Source organism: Squalius cephalus (genome assembly GCF_949319135.1).
Source record: "Squalius cephalus genome assembly, chromosome: 2".
NCBI classification, from domain to species: Eukaryota; Metazoa; Chordata; class Actinopteri; order Cypriniformes; family Leuciscidae; genus Squalius; species Squalius cephalus.
In genome coordinates, this window is record NC_137123.1 from 9,982,933 (window position 1) to 10,004,902 (window position 21,970).

At 40.3% G+C, this 21,970-nt stretch overlaps 1 protein-coding gene across 2 annotated transcripts in view; it reads right to left on the minus strand.

Annotated features, from left to right (window-relative positions):
• Positions 1-21,970, minus strand: part of LOC307152412 (B-cell receptor CD22-like) — a 44,699-nt gene that overhangs the window by 15,008 nt on the left and 7,721 nt on the right. Inside the window, exons 3-5 of one of the 2 annotated variants that reach the window (XM_079861010.1) lie at positions 19,877-20,227; positions 19,530-19,778; positions 5,581-5,829 (exon numbers count right to left, since the gene is read on the minus strand). In XM_079861010.1, the coding sequence (XP_079717136.1) occupies positions 5,581-5,829; positions 19,530-19,778; positions 19,877-20,227 (849 nt within the window). The remainder of the gene's footprint in view (positions 1-5,580; positions 5,830-19,529; positions 19,779-19,876; positions 20,228-21,970) is intronic. The other variant, XM_079861011.1, reaches the window with a different exon arrangement.

Consider the following 21,970-nt stretch of genomic DNA (forward strand, 5'->3'; position numbering starts at 1 on the left):
CGTGGGAAGGGGGAAATGGTGTGGGGTGTTCTTCCCCTTCCCTGTCACTGTTAAGGCTGTAAGCATGTCTCAGTTCTCTGCGAACCATGTCTAGTTCGTCTTCGAGATCGTGTCTCTGTTGAGCGAGCTCATGGATTTTAGTCTCTGCTCTCTCAAGGAGAGCTTCAGCCCGTTGGAGCCTTTCGTTGAGTTCCTTCCGGGTGAGTTCCTCCGACTGTTCTCTTTGGTCTGTGTGCCGATGAAGATCGTCTAGGGCATTTTGAAGTCTTTCAACTTCCTGTTGTAGCGTTGTGTCCGTCTCGTCCTCTTCCTCGGTCAGGGAGAGGAGCTGGTCTGGACGGCTCTGTGTGTGTGCTCGGTCCTCCAGGGCCTCTGTGGCCTGGAGCTGTAGTGCGGCTGTCTTTTGCTGCAGGTCGGCGTTGCTCCTTTCGCTGTCCCGGGCCCTGGCGACGAGTTTGAGTGCAAGGTTTCCGAAGATTTTGGACAGCTGCTCGTGGCTGTATGTCTGGGCTGGATCATGGGACTCGAACTGGCTCAGGTCTGTGTCCCGTTGCTCTTGGCTCGAGCGATGTGGGTCCTGGGGCAGCACGGTCTTTGTTATGTCCCTCAGCCATGCCTCAAGGTCGTCCCAGCGGACTGCAGGACAGGGTGAGCTCGACATCTCGGCTTACTGTTGGCGAGAGAAGCACAGCACACACAAAAAGAGACAAAATGCAAGTTTGTTTTAGGGTCAAATGAGCTATACTCATACGGGCTAGGCCGTTTATGAGAATTTCGGGCTAACTGATGCCGACAGTTAGCGGAGCCAATTTCGTGGGTATGGCTAAACCCACAATAGAGATTTTGACAGGCGGTAGCCTGGGAGTCGTCTAAAGACGCCCGCTTGGATTGTTTACTCTATTATTCAGCTTTCCTGGGGTCTCTCTTAGGTTCTGTATGTAATGAAATGAGAGAAACAAATCACAACAGAATAGAGAAAGACAAAGTTAGAGGTAGGGAAGAAAAGGGGAAACACAACACAAGGAAGTGAATTGATCTGCAATGAAACGTCACAAACAATAACACGGAGAGTGTTATATAGCAAAGTAAAAAAAAAAAATTAAAGAGGCCTAAGCCTATTAACACTGCTAGAGTTATCGGGACAGGACCTCGAAAGAAGGTGTGTCTTAGAGAGAAAAAGGTGGGCCAAGCACTTAAAATACACCAGGAGGAATATCTAGTATTCTGTGGTTCATAATAAGTGGATGGGTTCTATCAAATTTTAGTTACCTGAGGTGAATAGAGGTCATCCAGGTGGAAACCAGTGATGACGTCTCAATCACCACAGTGCACTGACTGAGTCCTGCCCATAGATACACAATAAGGGATTAAGAGGTTGGACTTAATGTGAATTAAGGCTTTCTGGTTTCATCAAATTGGGTAAATATGTATGCAGGAGTCAGAGGCAAAGGCTTTACTAAAATAGTGATACAACAAAAAAAATTATGATAACTGATGGTGATTTATCAGAATAACCTACCCCACCCCCCCCCCCCCTTTGGAGAAAAGAGGGAAGAGAAAAAAAATTATCAATGAAATAAAATGTGAATAACAACACAGGCTTGAGACGCAGGCAGAGGGATAGGCCCCGGCAGTGGGTTTGTGCCACTAGGGTGAGGGCCGTATGTCTTCTCAGTGGTCTTCCCTGGCTGATTAGACACAATTTTGAATTAAAATTCAAACTAGTTTGAATTGAAATTCAACTAAGCATGCAAGGGGAGGTTCAAAATAATAAAAATAAGGAAGGAAAGAAAATTAGAATGATGACAGTGACGTATCAATACTAAAATTAATTAAACTGAAATTCAGAATGACTTCCCATAATCCTTACAATAACACTGAAGTTATTAGTATTGATTATAAAAATAATCAAACGAAAAGGGTAGCAATGAGACACTTCAATTGCAGACTGGGTTAAACAGATATTGATAAGTCGACCCAAGATGGCCACACGGTGGCGTGCTTCTTCCTAGGTGGACCTATCAATGAACTGAGTGAAACAAATCTAAGTTTTTAATTCGAAAAGTTTTCTTTTTTTCGAACTTAACTTAAAGTGTGACAGTCGAAAACAGAAAAAGGAATTGTCTAACTCCAAATAATATCAGCATAAGCTAAGCTTGAATGCAGTTAAGTATTTGAGAGAGAAACTGAATGCAGAGAGGAAAAGAACTTGAAAGCAGGTGTTATCTTAGGACGCCACAAGAGGGCGTAATTGCGCTCGCGCAGGCTGACGTCAGTGGGAGGCGACGCTCACGTAGGATGACGTCGGTGGGGGGCGCGTAATTTGAGCACTGCCGCACCTCTAGAGGCTGCCCTCTAGTGTCGGTCAGTGGCGTGATTCAGCAGATTTTTTCCTGTGGGATCACGAGTATTTTGCGCTCTGTTGCATGCGGAAAATTACACGAGTTTCATCACATGTGACTAATAGGAATTACACATCTATTAAATTACACATTTTACATTACACATTGAGACGGTTTTAGCATAAGAACAGGGACTATCATCTTTTCTTAATTCATAAAACTGGTCTCCAATTACACATTATATCTGAAACGGTTTACAATAAAACAGGTATTAAACTTCTTGTTTTACTTAATTAGAGCTATGAGCACGACAGGAATTAGACATCTGTGAACTTAAGCCGTGAGCACACATGCATCAAACAGCTATGAGCAGGAATTATCATCTACTCATCTCCCATAAGCATTTAATCAAAATAGCCCTTTTATGATTTTATGCGTAGGTTTTTCAAAATTGGTTCGCGAGGCCAATTTCTGACCAGGAGCTTATCGTTAACGTATTGTATATCATAAGGCCTATTACGACTGAAAAACTATCAGATTTACGTCTTCGTCCTAAAAGAGATCCTTCGTCTTCATTTAGTCGGTTTAAATCATATTACATGTACTAACTGTAAAGAGTTTTGCTTCGTCTTTACAGAGACACAATGTAATGTCATGAACTGCAGTTTTAGCACTTAACAGTGATTAAAAATGCTTAGACATTTTTGAAACTGTTAATTTGAAAAGCTGAGCTGGCTTTGTGCCTAACGTCAGCTGAGTGAGTTCGCTTTATAGCGACTTACCTCACAATTCAAAACGCGCGTGTAACGTTACAATTATTAATACCAATAATACACATTCACTGAAACTGAATTTTGCCCACCAAATAAAGTTTGAAACTGCCTAAAATAACTCCACCAAAACAATGTAACGAATACGACTCTGGGTAAATTTGAATTAGCTCAAGAACCTAGGGAATTTTGGAAATATTAATAACTATGACTCATGGTCATAATTCATAAGTCGCATGTACATTTATTTTATCAATTATCGAGATTATCTTGTTCTGTGACTGGTCTGACCGACATTTAATTCGTCCAGCGAAATAAATGTAAAATCATTACAGTCAAGAAGAGATATTCACAAACTTCAAGAGTTTCATGTCCTGGCCACGGACATCAACTTCCTGAGTTTATTAATTAAAACTACTCAAGTAGTCTATATTTCGAGCTTGTAGCTTAAGATCTTTTGTTTCATTGACTTTAGAATGGTGGATTTTCAAACACAGAGGCAGTGAAAAGTATTTATGAATTTTAATAAATGCAAAACTATGATTATATGAGCTACAAATAGAAACGTACGTAAAAATGCAAACAATAAACAAACAACATATAACCAAACAATAACATAAGTGATCAGAATGAACTGAAAGAAAGAAAAAAAAGGGGAAAAGAGAAGAGGAAGAAGGGTAACTTAATTCGCAGACCTAAGAGAGAGAGAGACCAGGAAATCAACTTTTAGGTTGATAGATAGTACTTGCGAGCTGTTGTACTCTTTCAGTGCGATGCTGGAAAAGGGGACGCGCGCGTGCGCGTGTCCGGCTGGTTTGCGTCTGGCTTCGTCTTCTGGGTCGTTTCGCAAGACGATGTAAAGGCTTACTTGAATTTAAGTTACCGAGAAAATTAGATCATTTCCCTTTTTGAGGGGAAAGGCACGGATGAGCTTAGTTGCAAAGGCAAGGCAGCTACTCGAACATGTGTTGGTCCGAGGAGAAGACTAAGGCCTTCTTCAGATGATCCTTGGAGAAGCGCTGCCGGGGAGGAGAGGAGGAGGTCAGCGGGATCGAAGAGAGAAGAGGGGTCGAAGAAGGAAGAGGAAGAGAGTGTGATGAGGGGGTTTCTTCCTTTTAAGCAAACATCTGTTTACGCCTTCTCTTGGAACGACAGCGAATCAGATTGTCTTTTCTGAGGCGGGAGAATTCTCTTTGTGTGAAGGAGAAAACGCCTACTTTCACCATATGTCTCCTGAACGAAATAATTCATATTTCATCTTAGGATTATACATACTGAACTAAAGATGTTACTTATATAACTTAGGTGGGACTGATTGAATTAAAACAGGACGGTCAGACAGATACCAAGAATTACAGGTAGACTTTGGACACACATAACGTTACGTTCATATGCATCATTACACACAAATAAAGCTTGATTAAACATACAATAAAATTGTCAGTGTTTCCGTTACGGCATGTGAAGACACTTGAGAAACATAGGAATACATATCAACATTTAGTGACTTGTATGTGTGGGAATGTGTGTTTCAAAGTCCACGAGTGTGTTTTGTGTGTGTGTGTGTGTGTGTGTGTGTGTGTAACATTTCAAAGAATGTCTTTGAAGCTCGTCACGCAGTTATAAAATCACCAGGGTTCCACGCTGGAATGGGGGTTTCTGGAGGGAAACAGAGTCCTCTTTATGGCTCAAATGTCCCTCGGGGGAAATTATTAACCAGGTTGCAATTTTGACATGTCCAAGTAGACTTGGCGACGCCGTGGACAGACCCGTTGTCTAAAAAGACAACGAAGGATGTGTTTGGAAACAAGGGATTACTAATTGGAACAGCATGTGACCGTATATCAGACATTGTCGCTACACCTACTACATATATTTAGCTTAGGCACACCAAGAGGTTTAATTAGGTACCAAAGATTGATATATCTGAAAGATACAAACATAGAGATACATTCTTCTTCTTTAAAATAGGCACTTAAGAGTTCAACTAACACAACTAGGAAGTCACACTATGCTAATAACAGGGGCTAATCATACATGCATACAGGAATACATCATATACACTTTTGAATCACTTATATTCTGAATTAAATGCAAAGAATGTTGGTGTGTGTGTATTTGGCATCTCAGTGGTCTTTTCTGGCCACCTGGATTTCTTGCTTGCAGAAAAAGGGGGTTTGAATTGATAGAGATCTCCTTTGAAGCTCACAGCAGAGGAGTTTGGAGGTGTTCTGTTAAACTTCCACTCGGCCACAAACGTGTCAAAGGGGCAATTTGATTCAGACTCATCGGCGCTAGGCTGTGATTTATATTTATGAGGTCGATGGTTAAAAGCATTTCTGAACCTTAAAATGACAAGTCATCGTGAGTTGTCCATATGCTACAGATGCAATAACGGCATTTATTGGATAGGAGATCTGTGTCAAGAAGAAGGTATGAGAAATGAAAATATGATTCATAAAACTCACACATGACATTTAAAGTCACAGCATCAGAGTTTTTCTCTCCATGTTCATTGATGGACTTGCATTCTCCACTGTCATCAGAGCTGATCTTTGAGATGCTGTAGATTCTTCCAGATCCTACAATCGTTCTTCCTTTAATCCAGCTGATTTCTGCAGGAGGGTTTGAGTCACTGATGCAGTTCAGAGTCACTGAATCTCCCTCCACTATTACACCAGATGGACTGATGGAGATCACAGGTTTCACTGGAGGATCTACAGATGTCAGGTAAAAGTATTTATCAGAGACGGCTGGTGGAAAATGTTCTAAGAAAGGCTGCAGTAGGTTATTATTACTATTTAGATGATTTGGAATTCCAAGATGGCGCCGGTGTGTCTGGCTCTCCGTCTTACCCTGACAGTCTTTGTTTTGTTTGAGTGGTTTGTGCTGTCTGTCCCAAAGACCATTCATTCTCTGTTGGTGTATGATCGTCAAGAGCTACTTAAAATTAAAAGTACGGTGGACTTTACAGCAAACTACTCCCAGGGTGGTTCAAAAACATTTCCTCCTCCACTCTTGACGGATGTCCCAGCTCATCTGATCTGCATCGAGGGTCCATCTCCACGGAGACGCAGACGTAGAGGGGCGCGTAGCGGCTGGCTAGTCCGGATTAAGGCATGGCTGGCTTCACCCTCTGAGTTGTTGCCGGTGACACCGGAATGTCACCGATGTTTTCAACGCCTTGTCGCTCGTCGCGGCCTTGCTCCAACTACCAGCTGGTTGATACCTGTTGTAGGCCTGCACGAGGAGCGACATGGTTTGCGCACATACAGCAACCTTCGGCCGCTGTGCCGGTCAGCTCTTGCGGCTCAAATCTCGACTCTACCGACCAAATGTGCACTGATAAATGCAAGGTCGGTAATGAACAAAACTTTCATCCTTAAGGACTTCTTCATCACACAAGCTGTGGATGTACTGTTTTTAACAGAAACATGGATTGCCGTGGGTGAGTCAGATGCCTTTACAGACCTCTTACCTCCTGACTGTACTTTTTTAAATTCCCCAAGGACCACTGGACGTGGAGGAGGAATAGCGACTGTCTTAAAGAGCAGCTTACATTGTAAGCTTTTGGCACCATCTGTTTTTTCATCATTTGAATTGAGCTCGTTTATCTTAGGCCGATCGGATCCCGTACTGTGTGCGGTGATATATCGCCCGCCGAAATATAACAAACATTTTATAAAGGAGTTCTCTGATTTTTTGGCCAGTATTGTGACAGACTATGACAGAGTTTTAATTGTTGGTGACTTTAATGTACATGTTTGTTGTCCATCCAAACCACTTTCTAAAGATTTTTTAGATATGATTGATACTTTTAACTTTTTTCAACATGTCAGTGGACCCACACAGGAACAGGGGCACACGTTAGATCTTGTGTTATCCTATGGTTTGCCCATTCTAAATATTCAGATACAGGATGCTGTTTTTTCCGATCACATGCCGGTTCTATTTGATTTTAATTTGTCTTGTCTTAAATCAAAACCAAATGCCCCTGCACGCCTAGGTCGTGTGTTTAAGCCGACCACTGCTGCTCAGTTTTCTTGTGTTTTTCAACAGTCGTCTCAGCTTGATACTGGTCTCATAGCTGACACAGAGAAATTAACCTCTTCCTTCCTCTCAACATGTGCTAGCATTCTTGACATTGTTTCTCCTTTAAAAGTTGTGCGCTCTAGACCTAAATCTGAGCCATGGTTTAATGACATTACCCGTGCAGCAAGGAGAGATTGTAGGAGAGCAGAGCGTCGGTGGAAGAAAGACAAGCTTCATGTCTTCTATGAAATTTTAAAAGAAAGCTGGAGAAATTATCAAAAAATAGTAAAAGCTGAAAAGAATAGATATCTAAAAGAAAAAATAGTCCAAAATTTAAATAAACCACATGTCCTTTTTAAAAGTATTGATTCAATCTTAAATTCACCCCAATCCTCTTGTTTAGAAGCTTCTTCTGAAGTCTGTGAGAACTTTTTACATTATTTTTTAGATAAGATTGCCTCTATTAGAGCTCATATTTCCCCACCTGTATTCGATCCCTCTGAAATGCTGACTTGTTTAACAGTGTTTGACCAGTTTGAGCCCGTGTCACTTTCTTGTCTCAATAAATTAATTTTAAAGCTTAATCCCTCAGTATGTCCCACGGACATTATCCCCCCTCGCCTTTTTAAGGAGGTCTGGACCACTATAGGGCAAAATGTCCAAAAAATTATCAACAGCAGTCTGACTTCAGGAATTGCTCCAGCGTATTGCAAGGAGGCAACTGTTGTACCTCTAATTAAAAAGCAAAATCTGGACACTACTATTTTAGCTAACTACCGACCGATATCAAAGCTTCCTTTTATTTCAAAAATTTTAGAAAAAACAGTTTTTGCACAATTACAATCCTATTTAGATACAAACGGTATTTTAGAAATTTTTCAATCTGGTTTTAAAGCTTTTCATAGTACCGAGACTGCACTTTTAAGAGTTTTTAATGATCTTTTATTAACTACAGACCGTGGAGACTCAGTTATTCTTATGCTTTTAGACCTTACTGCTGCTTTCGACACAATTGATCATGCCATTCTTATCTCTCGTCTAGAGCACTGTGTAGGCATCCGAGATACTGCCCTGCAGTGGTTCCAATCGTATTTATCGGACCGATTTTTTTCTGTTAAACTTGGTGACTCTACATCATCTATCGCCCCCCTTCTCTGTGGAGTCCCTCAAGGCTCAGTCCTTGGACCACTACTGTTCTCCTTGTACCTTCTCCCTCTAGGAAATATTTTTAAAAGACATGGTATTTCCTACCATTTTTATGCGGATGACTCGCAAATCTATTTACCGTTGAGAAGAGATGCAAACAGTTCCCTGACTCCGTTACTTGAATGTCTCAAGGATATTAAAACCTGGATGTCTTTTAATTTTTTTAATTTAAACGAAGAAAAAACTGAGATCATTGTGTTTGGACCCAGCCGGATTTATGACTCACCTCCCGTAAACCTTGGGTCCCTGCAGCAATATGTAAAGCCAGTAGTTACCAATTTAGGCGTTAAAATTGACAATGAATTTAAGCTTGACAAGCAGATAAACATGGTGGTTAAATCATGTTTTTATCAATTGAGACTTTTAGCTAAAATTAAACCTGTTTTATCTTTTAATATTTTTGAGCAAGTGATTCATGCTTTTATTTCGACCCGTTTGGACTACTGCAATGCACTTTACATTGGAGTGAACCAAACTTCTCTTTCACGCCTACAGTTAGTCCAAAATGCAGCTGCTCGTTTATTAACAGGAACCCGGAAACATGAACACATTACTCCTATTTTGGCCTCGCTCCACTGGCTCCCTGTATATTTTAGAATACATTTTAAGATTTTAATGTTTGTTTTTAAGTCGCTAAATGGCTTGGCACCTCAGTACATTTCAGAGCTCCTGCACATTTACACCCCGTCAAGGTCACTGAGGTCTGGTGATCAGCTGCGGCTGAACGTGCCCAGGACCAGGCTGAAGACCAGAGGCAACCGCTCTTTTTCAGCAGTTGCTCCCAAATTGTGGAATGACTTACCGCCGCACATTAAAGTTGCGCCCACCCTCCACATTTTTAAATCTCGTTTAAAAACACATTTTTATTCCTTGGCCTTTGATTCAACATGAGAGCTGATGTGGTCTTCGTTGTCGTTGTCATTGTTGACGCTTTTAGTTATTTATTTATCTGTGTTTGTTTTTGTTTTATATTTTTATCTCTGTAAAGCACTTTGGTAACCTTGCTGTTTGTTTAAATTGTGCTATATAAATAAAGTGGTATGGTATGGTATGGTATTATTGGACAATTTCAGCAAACATCCCAGTTTAATTTTTCACTGTTTAATGCTAAAACACATCCCCCTGTAGGATGTGAGGGAAGGTTGCAAGTAAAGAAAATGAAGACGGAGGAATCGAGGAAAAGTTTATGGGTGCTTCTCAATACTCAAATTGATGCTTCCTCGTGTCTTCGCTCCTCCGTCCTCCAGCCTGTGACCCAGAAACCGATCAAACTCAGCATCTTGAAGGACATCTCAATTCTCTCTATTCCCTTCACGTCACAATCATTTTTATTTATGCTTTACCTTTGCAGTTAATATTAATTATATATCAAACATATATCAACAGGGCTTCTTGCTTTATCTTTATTATTTATGAATTTCTTAAATAACCAAACTTTAACAACATAAGGGCAGATCCCTTGATCGCCTTGAGGGAGATTCAGTGACTCTGAACTGCACCAGTGACTCAACCCCTCCTGCAGAAATCAGCTGGTTTAAAGGAAAAAGGAATATTTTGCAATCTGGTGAAACCTACAGCATCACTAATATTAAGTCTGACGCCAGAGGAGACTATCATTGCTCTGCTAGAAATAAACATGGATCTCAGGCTTCTGCTGCTGTGAATGTGAATATCATGTGTAAGTCTGCCTTTATTTTCAAGCTGTTGATGCTTTGAAGTGATGCTCCAGTGATCAAGAATATTCCAATATACAAATAGGGCGCTTCTCATTTCTTATTTGTGTATCCTCGTTTCCTTTCATCGCTGATCGATTGCTCCTGTCTGCCTCGCTGCCTGCTGTGAGTTTGTTTGCTTCGGTGCTGTAAGCTCCGTCTTAGCCTTGTATTTCTTTCTTTTTTGAACCATCATTTACTACAATTTCTAGTTGTTTATACTACTAAATACAGTTTACCCAACATCTCAGATTAACCTGACATCGCTAGCTTCCGTTACTACTAGCGCAACACGCTAGTAATTCGCTAGCCTATTAACGCGCCACGCGCGCTTTGAGTTCATAAAATGCTCAGGTGAGTATAAGAATCAGTCAACAAACATGGTGAGTAATGTCTTGTCCTGTTATTGTCACCTGCACTTCATGCCACATGTTCAGCATAGCCTTCTCTGTCGGCAATATAGGATTTATATGTGATAAATGCAAGGAGACAGTTAGGCTGACGGAAAAGATTTCAGAACTAGAGACACGCATCCAAACTTTAATTGAGGATAGTAAGAGTGCTAGAACTTTAGATACTGCTTTGGATGCGCCTAGCATAGTGAACTCTTTACACGACTCTGTTCCGGCTGAATTAGTGCCTGCGCAGCAAGGCAAATGGGTGACAGTGAGGGATCGCTCTAGTCGAGGATCAAAAAACCACTCTTCCGTTCCGATTACCATAACAAATCGATTTGCCCCGCTCAGTGAAACACCCACTGAGAATTCTGTTGATTGTGCCCTAGTAATTGGTGATTCGATCACACGGAACATGAAAATAGAGACAACAGCCACCATAGTCACATGTTTGCCTGACATCAAAATTTTTTTTAAAGTGCTGGCTAATGCTAATCGTAAATTCTCTAAGATCATTATTCACGTCGGCACTAATGATGTTCGACTCCGCCAGTCGGAGATCACCAAAATGAATATTAAAGAGGTGTGTGAACTCGCAAGTACGTTGTCAAGCACTGTAATTTGCTCTGGCCCCCTTCCTGTTCGCAGGAGTGATGAGATAGTTAGTAGATTGTATTCACTCCATGGCTGGCTGTCGCAGTGGTGTCCGCAAAATAATATAGAATTCATAGACAATTGGAAAAGTTTTTGGGGCAAACCTGACCTGTTGAAAAGAGATGGTATTCATCCCTCCTGGGATGGTGCTGCTCTTCTCTCTAGTAATTTGGCTCATAGTCTTAGAGATAAAAAATGACAAATTGGGCACAAGGTCAGGAAGCAGACAGACTGGCTTGACCGACCGTCTGCTAGCTGTCTCACATCACCAAGGTCAGATAAATCCCATCACATACTTTCACTTAGATATCATCATATAGAGACTGTGTCTGTTCCCCGAATTTGGAAATCCAAAAAACGTCCTAACCCATCTAAGGTTAAAAATTTAATTGATGTTCAACAAATAAAAAACAGCTATAATACAGATGAGCAAATGCTAAAGCTTGGGTTGCTGAATATTAGATCCCTTACTCCAAAAGCACTCATTGTTAATGATATGATTTCAGATAATAACCTAGATGCGCTGTGTTTGACAGAAACCTGGCTAAAACCAAATGATTACATTACTTTAAATGAGTCAACCCCACAAGATTACTGTTATAAACATGAACCTCGTCTGAAACGCAAAGGGGGAGGTGTTGCTGTAATTTATAGTCATATTTTCAAAACCACTAAGAAATCACGTTTTAAATATAATTCTTTTGAAGTGTTGGTGCTTAATGTAAAAATATATAGTGTAAACGATAAATCACGTTTGAGATTTGTGCTGGCTACTGTATACAGGCCACCAGGGCACCATAAAGATTTTATCAAAGAATTTGCGGTCAAGAACATTCTATCAAAATTAATATTGACTGCAGATAAAGTACTAATTGTGGTGGTTTTAATATACACATCGGTAATGAAAAAGATGCATTGGGTTTGGCATTTAAAGACACTGTAAACTCAATTGGAGTTAGACAACACGTGTCAGGACCTACTCATTGTCATAATCATACTCTAGATCTAATATTATCACACGGAGTAAATGTTGATGCCGTTGAAATTCTGCAGCAGAGCGATGACATCTCAGATCATTATCTGGTCTCCTGTAAATTACATTTAGCCAAGGCTGCAAAGCCGACTCCGTGTTATAAATATGTTAGACCTATCACTTCTGCCACTAAAGATTGCTTTATCAATAATCTTCCTAATCAGTTTCATCATCTCAAAATCCCGGATAGCTTAGAAGAACTTGATATTGCAACAGAAACTTTTAACTCTCTCTTTTCCAGCACTTTAGACACAGTTGCTCCGTTGCGCTTAGAGAAGATTAAAGAAAATAGTCCAACGCGGTGGTACAACGAGCACACTCGGGCCCTCAAGAGAGCAGCCAGAAAAATGGAGCGAAACTGGAAGAAAACAAAACTAGAGGTATTTCGGATTTCATGGAAGGAGAGCTCGATTACTTACAGAGAGGCTTTAAAAGCTGCTAGATCTGCTTATTTTTCAAACCTATTAGAAGAAAATAAACAAAACCCTAGGTATTTATTTGAAACAGTGGCTAAACTAACGAAAAACAAAGCTTCAAGCCCAGAAGTTTTCAAGCAGCACAGCAGTAATGACTTTATGAACTTCTTTACTAACAAGATTGATAATATCAGGGACAAAATTATAACTATGCAATCGTCTACTACAGTATCGCATCAGGCAGTGCATTGTAGTCTCCCTGAGGAAAAATTTTATTAATTTATTGCTATAGGAAAGGAAGAATTTTGCAAACTCGTTAATTCATCTAAATCGACAACATGTATGTTAGACCCTATACCGACTAAGCTACTGAAAGAGATGCTTCCAGAGGTCATAGATCCTCTTCTTAATATCATTAATTCGTCTTTGTCTCTAGGATATGTACCAAAAAACTTTAAGCTGGCTATGATTAAACCGCTTGTTAAAAAAACGCAACTTGATCCTACAGAATTAGTCAATTACAGGCCGATCTCGAATCTACCTTTTCTGTCAAAGATATTAGAAAATGCAGTATTCTCACAACTGTGTTCCTTTCTTGAAAGAAATGATATCTGCGAGGATTTTCAGTCCGGATTTAGACCGTACCATAGTACTTAGACAGCTCTCGTTAGAGTCACAAATGATTTGCTCTTATCATCCGATCGTGGTTGTGTCTCTCTATTAGTGTTACTTGATCTTAGTGCTGCATTTGACACCATTGACCACAACATTCTTTTAAATAGACTAGAAAACTATGTTGGCATTTAGTGGAATTGCGCTATCATGGTTTAAATCATACTTATCTGACCGTTATCAGTTTGTAGCAGTAAATGAAGAGATGTCTTATCGATCACAAAATCAGTATGGCGTACCACAAGGCTCAGTACTAGGACCGCTGCCGTTCACTCTGTACATGCTACCATTAGGAGATATCATTAGGAAACATGGAATTAATTTTCACTGTTATGCCGGCGATACTCAGCTGTACATTTCTTCAAAACCTAACAAAACTTACCAATTCACAAAATTAACGGAATGCATAGCTGATATACAAAATTGGATGACTAGTAATTTCCTACTACTAAATTCTGAAAAAACAGAGATTCTAATTATTGGACAAAAAACTTCCTCACTTAATAATCTAGAATACTGTCTAACACTTGAAGGCTGCTCTGTTAAGTCTTTGTCGTCGGTTAAGAACCTGGGTGTGCTCTTTGATACCAATCTTTCATTTGAAAGTCACGTGTCTAGTATCTGTAAAACCGCATTTTTCCATCTTAAAAATATATCTAAATTACGCCATATGCTCTCATTGACAAATGCGGAACAATTAGTTCATGCGTTCATGACCTCAAGGCTAGATTATTGTAATGCTCTACTGGGTGGTTGCCCTGCACGCTTAATAAACAAACTACAGCTAGTTAAAAACGCAGCAGCTCGAGTTCTTACTAGAACCAGGAAGTATGACCATATTAGCCCCGTTCTGTCAACACTGCTATGGCTGCCTATTAAACATTGCATAAATTTTATAATATTGCTAATTACCTACAAAGCACTAAATGGTTTAGCTCCGCAGTACTTGAGCGAGCTCTTAACGCATTATAGTCCTTCACGTCTATTGCAATCTCAAAATTCAGGCCAGTTAATAATACCTAGAATATCAAAATCGACTGCTGGCGGTAGATCCTTTTCCTATTTAGCACCAAAACTTTGGAACAGTCTTCCTAACATTGTCTGGGAAGCAGACACACTCTGTCAGTTCAAAGCTAGACTAAAAACACATCTCTTTGACCTAGCATTCATATAATGCATTATAGACTTCTATAATTCAATGTTAGGCTGCATAGATTAGGTCAGCCAGAACCGGGAACACTTCCCATAAATCCTGATGTACTCGTTACATCATAAGAAGAATGGCATCTACGCTAATTTTAGTGTCTTTGTTTATCTTGAGGTTTCCCCGCAGCCTGCCGGTTGCCGGACAACGCAGTGCTGAAGTGCCAACTAGTCTCTCCCTATGGAGGATCCCTTTCCCACTCTACAGATAAAGCGGTGTCGGGAAAATTTGTTTCGCGTACCTACCCCAAAGTGACAAGATAAAATAAAATTCTGTATAAAAATGTATAAGGAAAGACCAGTACTTTGTTTAGGCTTGGTTTGTAGGGAATTCCAAACCTGCGCACATATATTCAAATGCACTTAACTATAGAACCAATTCTTAATGCTCATGTGAACGCCATCAGCGTTTCTCACAGGTTCACGTTTAAAGTCTGTGTAGAGAGAATGGTGTCGTCTTGGCGGCCCCTAATTTATAAATTATACGTTTATCTCTGTAAAGCTGCTTTGAAACAATCTACATTGTTAAAAGCACTATATAAAAGAAGATGACTTGACTTGACTTACCTCATGTCTCAGTTCCACCACCTGTAGGATTCAAGGGAAGGTTGCAAGGATAGAATATTATTTGTTATTTAACAAATCAGTGACCACTGGATTGTGGCAATGGGACGTAACTTCTCCAAGTTGAAAAAGATGTACTGTTAGTATACACTAAAGCACTAAAGTATATTTGTATTGTACTAAAAACATACATTTACATTGTATGTCTTTTTCACCTTGGCTCCCTTCCCTCCTTCAGGGAACAGGAGTTACATTAGTAATCTAGATGTTCTCATTCAGTCATCACTATGAGTTACGTCAGTGATTGATGAATTGGGATCCCTAACTGTACGTTCACACCGCCGCCGGCGAGAGCTGCAAAATTCGCTCTCGCCGCCCTGCCACCGACGCCGTAGAAAGATTCGGGGACGCTCTGACGCTCTGACATAGATTAGAATGTGTGATTTTTTTCCTCCCAGGCGGAGGACTTCTACATTCCGATTGGTTGCCGCTGGTTGCCGCCGAACTGCGTCATAGCTTATTACCATAAAGTTGACTTGTTTTCAACTCCTCTCGCCGCTCTCGCCGTCCAAGATGCGCCGCGCCGCCCTCGCCGGAGCTCGCCGCCGGCTCTCATTGAAAATGAGCTCTCACTTTGACGCTCTCGCCGCCGGCGGTGTGAACGCACAGTAAGAAATACGCCACAAATACTGTCTTCCAGCACCTCGTGTAAAACGCCTGATCCCCCGCACTGATTTTTAAAATATATTTTTTAAATTTTTTATTTAAAAAAATAAAAAATAATAAGCTTTTTTGAGCGCAGTACCAAACGTTTCCATTAGATGACATCCAGACTCCTCTGATGATCAAGGCGTCATATACTGACGCTTTTGACATTTCGTCTACATCCAACGCACATGGCACCCTTTATCGTCAATATGAGACGCAGATAGATATGGGCCAGAAGGCGCCTCCTAGCGGTCTAACCCTAACTCTACCCCAGACCTAAACCTACCCATAACCGAACAAAGCTATCTGCGTTGTAGCGTGTACGACTCTGGGTAAATGTGAATTAGCTCAAGAATATGGGGAATTCTGGGAATATTAATATTTATGACTCATGGTCATAATTCCTAAGTCGCATGTACATTTATTCAATCAATTATCGAGATTACCTTGTTCTGTAACTGGTCTGACCAACATTTAATTCGTCCCGCGAATAAATGTAAGATCATTACAGTTAAGAATGGGTATTCACAAACTCCAAGAAAGTTTTATGTTCTGGCCACGGACATCAAACTTTCTGAGTTTATTAATTAAAACTACTCAAGTAGTCTATATATCGAGCTTTGTAGCTTATAATTGGATCTTTTAAGTTTCATTGACTTATAAGGTGGATTTTCAAACACAGAGACAGTGAAACTTATTCCATGGATTTTAATAAATGTAAGGCTAGAGATTATATGAGCTACAAATATAAACGTACGTAAAAATGCAAACAATAAACAAACAAACACTTAACCTAACCAAAACATAAAACATAACATGATCAGAATGAAATGAAAGAAAGAAAGAAAGAAATAGAGAGAAGGGAAAAGATAGTAATTGTTACATACAGAAACCTAAAAGCCGGGAAAGCCCAGGAAATCAGCTTTAGAGGGATCAAAAGATACTTGCAAGTCTGTTCTCTGTTCGGGTGAGGCTGAGACAGGAAGGAAGCGCGGACGGTGTCCTGTTTCTGCTGCGTCTTCCGGTGTCGCGCGAAGCTTGAAAAAGGCTCACTGAATGTAATATTAGCGAGAAAGTTCAGGTGCGTCTCCCGGGACGGGAGAGGTTGCAAATCTTGGTTGCAAAGACGGCAGGCTTTTACATGACGCGGGCCATGTGTCCCAGAGGCCAAGGCAAGGCCTGTCCAGCTGGAGCAGCGCTGCACGTGGAGAAGGAGGAGGAGGTCAGGGACCGGAGAAGCGAGGAAGTGGGATCAGCGGGATCGATGAGAGAAGAGAGAGAGGAAACAGGGTCTCTTGCTTTTTAAAGACATCTGTTTACGCCCTGTTTTCGGTGACAACAGCCAATCAGATCTTCTGATCTGTAGCGGGAAGAAGTCGTCTTTGTGTGAAGAAGACACGCCTACTTTGACCATATGTCTTATGAGAGAAAGGATTCATATTTCCTCTTAAGATTGTACACACAGAACGATACATCTTACTGTAATCCCTTATGTGTGACTGGTCGAATTAAAACAGGACGGTCAGACAGATACCAATTATGACAGGTAAAGATAAATGAAACATAACGTTACAGTTATATGCATAATTACACACAAATAAAGTTTGATTAAACACACAATGAAATGGTCAGTATTTCCGTTATGGCATGTGAAGACACTTGAGAAACATAGGAATACATATCAACATTTAGTGGCTTGTTATGAGGGGGAATATCTGTTTCAAAGTCCAGAGTGTGTGCTTTCCTGGGTCGTAAAGTTTTATGGTCTGAGGTAGGGTTACCACAAGACACTATTGAGGAACTTCTTTCAGTGAACATTTAGAATTCAAACCTATACTCTAGCAAACCACACCTCTATTATAAAGCAAAGCTAATCACACACATACATATCGGAAGGTATACACTCAAGAGGCATATTTCTACATGAAATTGTACTCAAAGGAGGTTTTGTGTGTGTGGGGGTGTGTGTGTGTGGGTGTGTGTGCTCTGGAATGTCTTTGAGGCTTGTCACGTGATTCAAAGGCCTGGGGGGTTTCTCAAAACAGGGTCCTCTTTGTGACTCCAAATGTCCCTCTGGGGAAATTATTAACCAGCAAGGACAAAGACGATGTGTTTTGACATCACATGATTCTTTAAAGTGGTGATGAACTGAGAAATCAAATTTTCCTTGAGCTTTTGACATATAAGAGATCATCATACTATAATAATATCCTGTAAGTTTCAGAACTGAAATCTACCTTGTTAGTCCAATAAAAGCTTTTATAGACATCAGGCTCAGCAAACGACTCGTTTTTCAAAGTGGGGAACTATGACGTCAAAGAGGATAAAACACCGCCTCCACAAAAGAAGATCAACGCCTATTTCAACACGGCCTGTTTAGCCCCGCCCACCGATTCGCCCAAACATGCTAAATAACATATAGGACGACATGATAATTGCTAAACCGGATCGAGCTACTTCCAAGCAATAAACATGCGTTTTACTAAATATTGTGCGTGCCTGTTTGTGGAAGAAGACAGTCTGCATAAGCTTCCTTCGGATTCCAGCATGGTTAAACTTTATAAAATCAGTCAATCACAATTTCCCGACGGATCTGCCAGCAACATGTAAGTAACCATGTGTATTCTAATGCCTGATCTGCGATCAGTGATTTCTGATGTGTAATTATTCAAGTTCAGATATTTCTCTTAAAATCGTTCAATACTGTTTATGCATCAGTGACTAAACGATCAACTTCACATAATTTCTCGTAGTATTATGAAAATAATCTTTTTTAAACTGTTATTAAATTATATACAGAAAGCGATCAAAGAACGATCCCTTTCCATTCGCCCAAGCTGTCAATCAAACAGCACAGCGCGAGCCGCGAGAGCTTATCTGGACACTTACCAAACTCGTGATGAAATAATGACAGTGTTACACTACACAACGAAGCTCTTACTGTGTATTCACATCGTGTTTGCATTGTGATTTGGTGTAAGCATTTGTGAGAGTGCAAAAATTGCGGTGCAATGATAAGATCTTATTCACGCGATCAACAGACTGTCTGTCATCTGCTCAGTCAGTGCTCATCATGCTGCAACCTTTCATGCGATGTAATAGATTTAAATATAATGCTTTAAACGATACTTTTCACTATTTGTTAATCTCGATAGCTGTAATAGTAAAAACATAGTAAAAGTTTTCGAGAGAGTTCATGTAATACTAGCTATTTCATATGCAAGCATGTCAGCCAATCACAGCAGAGGGCGTTTGCACTGCAGTCTCACAGCAGACACGCCCCTTAAAACGGAGCGTTCAAACCTGAGGCTGAAATCAGGCTGGGAAAAATGGCTTTTATTTATAAATTATGACAATTTTTGATGTAAAAATCATACTAACATTATAAGGGCACCCCAGGCAACATTATAAAATAATAAAACAATCCAGTTCATGACCCCTTTAATTTGAAAAGCCGATGCCATTGTCGCTACAGCGTCTCATATTGACGCTAAAGGGTGCCATGTGCGTTGGATGTAGACGAAATGTCAAAAGCGTCAGTATATGACGCCCTAGGATGAGAATGCGTTGGATGATCATATAAGGACTCTTCAATTTCCATATATGGATTAAGTGATCTTAACTACAGTCTGAACTCTTTCAAATGCTATAGTTTGTCAAGAATACTTTAGGTTTAGACTAAGATATTATTGTTATAAATGTATAATGGCAAGTGTCCCATGGGTTTCAGGTAGTCTTAAGAATAGTGGTTAAAACATTTTTATAAATCATAAATTCAGATATTTATTCTTTGTAATGTTTGAAAAGTCAATCTGCACTCACACATGACATTGAGCTGAACATCAGGAGAGATGTGAGTGTGTCCGTCTACAGCACAGCTATATCTGCCTGAATCCTCTCTTCTGACTGACTGCAGCAGGAGTTCATTGTTTCTGTCTCTTCTCTGAGTTAATGGTTGTGAGTTTCTGTACCAGATGAATGTTGCTCTGTCAGTCAGAGCGCAGCTGCTTTTACATGTCAGATTGACTGAATCTCCCTCTGTCACTCTCTCAGGAGACTCCACCTGAAGATCTGAACACAACACACACATTATATCTAGTGCTGCTGTCATACACTGATTATTATTCAACATAATGCACAGAAGAAGAGATAAACCTCATCAAACTCACCTGTGACAGTAAGAGTCACTCCTGGTTTACCAATCCATTTTTCTTTATCAGTGATAAATCTGAAATAGTACATGTGTGAATCCTTCAGTGTCACATGACTCAGTCTGATGGTGCAGTTCTGCTGTTTATCTCCCAGATACTGAAGCCTCTGACTGTATTCAGTGTCATTAGACAGATCTGGATGCTCAACACCCCACCACCTTTGAATTGGGCCTTTTGTCCAGAACACTTTCTCGATCTGATATCCAGTAGTAGGGTATGCATAAGAGCATCTCATTGTCACTGTTGAGTCCTTTAGTGCACAGATGTGTGAAGGACTGTAACTCACACTCCAATCATCACTAGAAACCCCTGAAACACAGAATTCATCAAACTGTAAATGTTGTTTTATCTGTTATATTGGGCCATGAAAACATGACAATACTTTATTACTATATGAAAACAGCGACTCATTACAGGAAATATAAGATAAATGTAAATAAATAATCTCAGTGTGAATTACTTTAAGACAGAGGAGTGAAGAGAGAACCAAGAAATCAGCCAAAAACAACAAGCTGCACAATTACAGTTTTTCTGAATTGCTAAAACACATTTCTTGAAACCATCACTCACTTTCTCAAAACCTTAAACACAAAAGCAAATGTTCAAAACTCATTCAGAGAATCTCTGACTCTTCTGGCAAAATCAAACAATGCTTTCAGATCTTACACACATCAGTCAATATTAGAAACACTGCAGATCATTCGTTAGACACTACATGAAGAATGGAGAACACAGAATCCAAAGCATGCAGTTACAGGAGAAAAATATTATTTATTTATAGTAACAAAGTAAACAAATTTTGCAATTATGTAAAAAAAGTAGTACTGACACCTGACAGTGGTGAGTGAATAAATACTGTATGCACTGCAAGTACTGTATAGTATTGCACTGAATATTGTATAGTATGGAATGTCTGTATATTCAGCATTTGCATACTGTGAAATACAGTGACCAACTGCAGAAGCCCAAAAGGTTACAGTAAAAAACTGTAAATGAAAAGCATGTTACTGTAAAGTACAGTCAGAAGAGTTGAGCAACTGCAGAATCAAGGTCAGTGAGAGAGATTTATTCTGCTTCAGCTTCACGTCTTCATGTCGGTCCGGCCGGAGAATATCATCTCTGCAGGAGAAGAGAAAAACCCTGAAGCAGATCCAGCCTTGACAACATTCTCCACACCTTGTTCTTCCTCTTCCTCCTCGTTCATCACCTCTTTCACACACTCTTCCTCCTCTTATACACATACTCTTCCTCCTCTTATACTCACACTCTTCCTCCTCTTTCACACACTCTTCCTCCTCTTATACTCACACTCTTCCTCCTCTTATACTCATACTCTTCCTCCACTTATACTCATACTCTTCCTCCTCTTATACACATACTCTTCCTCCACTTATACTCATACTCTTCCTCCTCAAACACACTCTTCCTCCTGTAACACACTCTTCTTCCTCTTATACTCATACTCTTCCTTCTCTTATACTCACACTCTTCCTCCTCTTTCACACACTCTTCCTCCTGTAACACACTCTTCCTCCTGTAACACACTCTTCCTCCTGTAACACACTCTTCCTCCTGTAACACACTCTTCCTCCTGTAACACACTCTTCCTCCTGTAACACACTCTTCCTCCTCTTATACACATACTCTTCCTCCTCTTTCACACACTCTTCCTCCTCTTATACTCATACTCTTCCTCCACTTATACTCATACTCTTCCTCCTCTAACACACTCTTCCTCCTGTAACACACTCTTCTTCCTCTTATACTCATACTCTTCCTTCTCAAACTCACACTCTTCCTCCTCTAACTCATACTCACACTCTTCCTCCTCTTATACTCACACTCTTCCTCCTCTTATACACGCACTCTTCCTCCTCTTATACTCACACTCTTCCTCCTCTTATACTCATACTCTTCCTCCTGTAACTCACTCTTCCTCCTCTTATACTCACACTCTTCCTCGTCTTACACACATACTCTTCCTCCTCAAACTCACACTCTTCCTCCTCTTATACTCATACTCTTCCTCCTGTAACTCACTCTTCCTCCTCA